Raw genomic sequence first — 6,000 nt, forward strand, 5'->3', positions numbered from 1 at the left:
CATCAATGCATCTATCCATGTAGCCGCTGCAATTGGGTGCTCTAGTAGCCACATCCCAAATTGGTACATACCAAATTGGCATAGCAAGGCATGAGGGTACGACAAGCATCACTCTCAGGCGACGACATGAATAACGTGAGTGGCCTATCACGTACGTCATGAAACCGTTTCCCTCATTCACGTGTGGCACATGCCCGTATACCACGGGTGCTGCTATGCAGGAATGCTCCGCAGGTGATTCAGTTTATAATCTACCTAGGAATGGGCAGTACAGTCACTAGTATTTTAACACGAGAACGTTACGGAGACCGTGCCGCAGAAAACACGGCATCGGGGGCCTTGTCGGAACGAGAAAAATCCACACGAATGAAAAGAATAAAAACCAAGATGCGACGATGAATGGAACCCGACCATACCCTATGGCAGTCTAGTATTCTACCACAGGGCCACGCTTGGTCTTGAAAGAGCTCCGGAAAAAGATCCTATGCAGGCAAGATGTTGGGGTCACGTAAATAATGGCTTCAGTGTTGGCTAGCCAATTCTATAACAAGGTACTAAACATTACGGATGTACACTTATGGCTCAGCAAGCAATATTGAAACGTTGCTCGACGCGGGAGCATTACGCTAAGGAACGCTACGTGTGATATACACAACACTGCACCGTTCACCAAACTTCGTTTCGATATAACTTCCATCTGTGCGCTATCGTGAATGCTGACGTTACGTTGTTTCACGTCGTAGTCTAGTGGACGTGTCTGCTAAGTCACACAACCACTCCCCTTACAGAAATTCCTAAATCCCGCTCGTAACTGTTGGTTCAAAAACAAGGACCTGCAGCAGTTACTCGCTGACGGCTTTGCATGAAGCCGATTCCCACAATGCGTGATATCTGCGTAAATTTTCATAATCCTTCCTCAATCATACAATGAAATCCTACGAATACTGGTGCTGCCTCGAAAGGAAGAATGAGTGCGGTAGTGCGGCTTCCCAAAGAGGTTTATCTGGAGCGCACAGAATAATTTATGCACAAGACAATGTTAATGGAAACATTACTAGAATATGCATAGAATAAACCCACGCTGATGCTTTCTCCTACGATATATCGTAAGACCTTTTCACCCGTGTTTGTAACTTTGCGTGTTCTTCTAAGTAACAGTGTAGTCTTTTTAAGCGGTGAAAAACTCACCCGGTGCTCTAGGGCCCCCCATGACAGGTGGCAGTGGGCCAGGTGGAGGTGCTTGTCGGGGTGGTGCTGCTGGTGGGGGAACCCCTGCATAAGAAGTATTTATGCGAGATACCTTGTCACAATCATTGTTAAACACAAGGTTGCTAATGGAAATAGGGCAAACCTTCTGCGTAGCGGTGAACAATGCTTGTTTTGAAACGCCTAGTTCCCGGTGAAGTCAAATTATGCGCACTGGTCTTCTTCGCCTGTACTTGTTATTCAACATGTAGCCTCTATAAAGCTGCACCATCTCATCCTTTTCACCGGAGCGATCAATTCCGTGCTGTGAAGATCCGTGTAAAGGTGACCCAGGTGGTGGTCCTACTTCTCCCGCAAAGCTGCAGACTTATGCTGTCCGCGGTATTGCCTCAGAGATCTTTAAATCTCACTTGTCACATCGTGCGCAATGTCTAGCGTCAAAAAGCTAAAATCCCAATCTTCAGGTTGTCTGAGCCCGAGTGTTCCTGAGGTGGATCCTTGCGGAACTTTTGTTCATGATTTATGAGAACAATATGCGAAGAAATGTAGAACAGGCAAATTTTTTTTCCCGATGTAGATGACTTCTCAGTCTTTACTTCTGCCACATTAGGGCCTGAGCTAGTGCTGCAAGGAACAAACCACTATGGCAATTGAAAACATGGGTTGACGAAAAGTTTTTACCAATAAACCTGAACACGACAAAACTTCTGTAGGCGCCAACAGGCAAAATATTACGAACTTCAATTTAAACGAATATAGGCAAGGATAAACTAGAAATTTTTGAAGCGGTTTCTGTATTAGATGTAACATTGAAGATGAAATCCGTAACGATTGTTCGGAACACCAGTACAGTGGTCGCTTCTTGTGGGGACACAATCCCACGTTTGAAGTTTCGGCTTCGTATTAAAATCAAAGTATTACTTCACAATGCTGTCAGAAGGAAGGGAGTTTTCGAAGACTTGTTTCTTTGTTTCACAGACCCGTAAATAAAACCAGCGGATAATGAATCCAAGGAAGGTATACGGGATGTAAATGCACTGTTTTAAATGTAGCGTAACACTTTGCGTTTATTTTATTTTTAATTTATTCAACACAAAAGAACAAAGAAACGGTCCAACCAGAATATGTACAACAGGCAGGATATAAGAACTAACAAAACAGATAACATGGAAAATTATAGAGAGAAATTAAAAAAAGAACACCGATTAACAGTACGCATCACGGCTAACGCGGCGAAATATTACGTAAAATGCAAAGAGAACAAAAATTAACATACATATTGAAGCTGGGAGTTACAGAAAATTGGTTAAGATCACTTAGGCGGTTCCGCTATAATACATTACGCGGAAAAACGAAAAACTGAAACGCATTAGTTTTAGCAAAATGCGGTGTTAAATACTGGGCTTGATGATGACGTGTATGCCTAGTGGACAGAGCAGTTATATATGCACGCGGGTCAAGAGCTAACCTATGATGAACAAGAAGATACAGAAAGTTCAGGCGGTTCCTGCATCGTCGCAACTCAACTTTTTCAGTATTATCAGGAGTCATAAGTTCAGTCGGTCTGTATGTAATTTCAAACATAGAATAAGCATATCTAAGAGCCTTTAATTGAATTGCTTCATGTTTTTTGTTAGTTTTAGTAAAGGGGACCTATACAACGCAACAGTATTCTAGTTTCGGTCTTATATACGTAAAGTAACTAAGTTCTTTAATGTTGGAAGGAGAATTTCTGAGCCTATGTATTAAAAACGAAGTTACGGAAGGCTGCGACAAATACGTTGTCTATGTGTAGGTTACAAGACAGGTCATTAGTTGTTCGGGCAAGATATTGTTAGTTGGTTACGTGATGATAAGCTGAGGTTATGAGTAAAATGAAGAGCTGCTTTTGAACGAGTCACACAGAAATAAGCAGTTTATCGTACCTTGAGTGCTATACCATTGTCATTGGACCAGTTTATTATGTTAAGACTCAAATTCAGGTTCTGTTGACCATTACTACAAGAAACTTCACGAAAATGCGCACAATCATCCGCGAACAGTTTGATTTGAGTTTATAGTAGTACTGTGTTAACAATGTCATTTACATAAAGTAAAAACAAAATTGGCGAAGCGTGCACTAAGCCGCGCAAGGCTTGAAACAGTGAAACTGAAAGGTGATGAAAGTTAATCTGGTTACTTCTAGGTTGTTAATAGGCCTTAGCTATGTGATGCTGGTTATTTTTTAGAGGCTGCTTCTAGGTCGTTGCTAGGCTTTAGCTAGGTGATGCTAGATTGTTTCTACGTTGATTGTCAGCGAGGAGAGGTTCGTCTTAAACCACAGACAGTCATGGACAAGACAAAAATGTCCAAACCTGCAGAGACAAAATCTGGAAGAGACATCAAGTCTTTGCATCTCTCATAGACCTACGGGCACGTCGTCGTTAGCCTTCAAACGCTTTGGGGCCTTCTCGCTGCGCCGTCGCGTTTCCCGTTCCCTAGTATTCTCTCGTTGTACGAACTCGGCGGTTTCGGCTCGCCGCCGTCGCATCGCAGCCGTTTGTTAGGCTAACTGTGGCCATCTTCATCTTTAGTTGACCAGTGGTGAGTAGTGCGATTTACCCTATTTCTGTGGCACATACCCGTTTATCTTGATATTTTTTTGAAACGTGCGTGCGTTCTCGGGACACGTATAAGCACTACATATCAGCTTACCGCTTCTGGTGTTGGTAATAACCACGTTGGCATTGGCAGCGTTACCCAGCCGTAAACAACTGGATATATAACACGTATGCGGCTTTCCAACATACATATGTGTGCGTATAAAATTTATACAAATCTTAGCGTCATTTTGCAACGTACCGCTCAGTAAAAAAAGTTACGCCACAGTCACCTACCCACCGCATGCTTCGCATAACATAGACTCCCACGGTACGTGGGATCTGCCGAATTTTTTTAGGGTTCGCCGGACAAGGAACGATTTTCTAAACAGCTTCGTCGTTAAAAGTCCCCAGAACACTTCCTTGTGGCACGCCTGATGTTGCATGAAGAGTGCTAGAATTGTTCCAACTACTGAATCAAACTGCGAACGTTCTGTTAGGTAGTCTTCAATCCAGGTGTGATGAAGAAGAAGTGCACCCTGAAGAGCTAGATAGTCGGATCGTCAGCGCTAAGCAGAAAGTGCTTGTGCTGAACGTTGTTGCTGTTCGCGCTGGCTAGGCCTACTGTTATAACCGTCTGATATTAGAGTTTCTCTTGTCGACGCCGTGTCTCACCTCTTTATTATAATTGGTGGAGGTTGCTAGGTCTCCTAGACATCCTGGAGTTGCGCAGCCGGACTCGACCTGCCGCCATGACCACCGAATCCGACACAAGCCCGCCGCTTCCTGCTCCCCAGGCCACCGCACGCTCCGGCGCGGTCCGTCAACGGGACCCTCCAATGTTCAGCAGCACTGATGACCACGACGTCGACAACTGGCTATCTACCTATGAACTCGTGAATGTCCTTAACAAATGGGACGACACCATGAAGCTGGCCACCGTCAGCATTTACCTAACCGGCATTGCTCACTTGTGGCTTCGGAACCACCAAACCGACGTTCCGACTTGGCCAACTTTCAAGACTAAGTTCAGCGAAGTCTTCGGCCGTCCTGCTGTCCGAAAGCTTCGCGCGGAACAGCGCCTACAATCGAGATCTCAACAACCTGGCGAGTACTTCACCAGTTATATTGAGGATGTAATCGACCTGTGCAGACGCGTCGATACCACCGTGGCCGAGGCGGACAGAATCAAGCATATCTTGAAGGGAATCGACGAGGATGCATTCCAGATGCTGATTTCCAAAAGCCCGGGTACTGTCGCCCAAGTTACTGAGCTGTGTCAAAGCTATGACGAGCTCCGCCGTCAACGCCTCGTCACCCGCCGCCCTGTCCCGCACCAGGAACCGTTGTCCGGCTTAACTCCCTCGTCAGATCCCGTCCTTCTCTCGCAGATCAAAGCTTTTGTGCGCGAAGAAGTTGCTCGCCAGCTCTCGCTCATCCCCAGCCTGCCGGAACGAAGTACGTCGCTCAGTCCCTCTCTACAACACATCATAGAAGATCAAGTGTCTGAGGTCCTTCCACCAGAGCTGGCACCACCAGTCACCGCTCCATTGACGTACGCCGAAGCAGCAGCACGACCACGACCACCGATATTGCGCGCGCCGCCTCCGTTGCTACTCCTCCTTACGTCACTACGCCGCCCCGACCTCCAGTTCATCGAGTGGCCAATCCCTGGCGCACAGCTGACAACCGGCCAATGTGCATTTCGTGTGGCCTACCCGGACACGTCGCACGCCTGTGCCGCCGCCGACCACCACATTTACGTGACGACCTAAGCGCATCTGAGTACGGCCACACGTTCCCCTACGCTTCAGACCGCGAGTTACAACTTCCGCGACCAAGCCTTCGACCAGCTACTGACCGCCGTTCTCCTTCTCCCCGTCGTCGCTCTCTCTCTCCGATGCGTCGACGTCCATCTGCACCCGACACGGAAAACTAAATGGCGCAGTTCCCGAGGCAAGAACTGCGTCATCGTCGCAAAGTACAAGCCCTCTTCTTTCGCCGCCAAATGTTATTAATGCCGTTCTTGAAGGTGTATCTGTTCTTGCTCTCATCGATAGGGGTGCCGCAATCTCTGTCATCGCCGAAAAACTGTGCCGCTCAATCCGAAAAGTGACGACCCCCTTCTTTGGTCCGTTTCTTCACACTGCCACAGCACAGCCCGTCTAGCCTGTCGCGGCGTGCACTGCCACTCTTAATTCAAGGAGTGCCCTAC

The 6,000-nt window shown here is 46.8% G+C and overlaps 1 protein-coding gene across 1 annotated transcript in view; it reads right to left on the minus strand.

Annotated features, from left to right (window-relative positions):
* LOC119382274 (basic proline-rich protein-like) overlaps window positions 1-4,539 on the minus strand; it is a 134,738-nt gene extending 130,199 nt beyond the window's left edge. Inside the window, exons 1-2 of the mRNA XM_037649980.1 lie at window positions 4,530-4,539; window positions 1,189-1,272 (exon numbers count right to left, since the gene is read on the minus strand). Coding sequence (XP_037505908.1) covers window positions 1,189-1,272; window positions 4,530-4,539 — 94 coding nt within the window. The remainder of the gene's footprint in view (window positions 1-1,188; window positions 1,273-4,529) is intronic.
* Between the last annotated feature and the right edge of the window lie 1,461 nt (window positions 4,540-6,000).

This window comes from Rhipicephalus sanguineus, chromosome 2 (assembly GCF_013339695.2).
Source record: "Rhipicephalus sanguineus isolate Rsan-2018 chromosome 2, BIME_Rsan_1.4, whole genome shotgun sequence".
Lineage (NCBI taxonomy): Eukaryota > Metazoa > Arthropoda > Arachnida > Ixodida > Ixodidae > Rhipicephalus > Rhipicephalus sanguineus.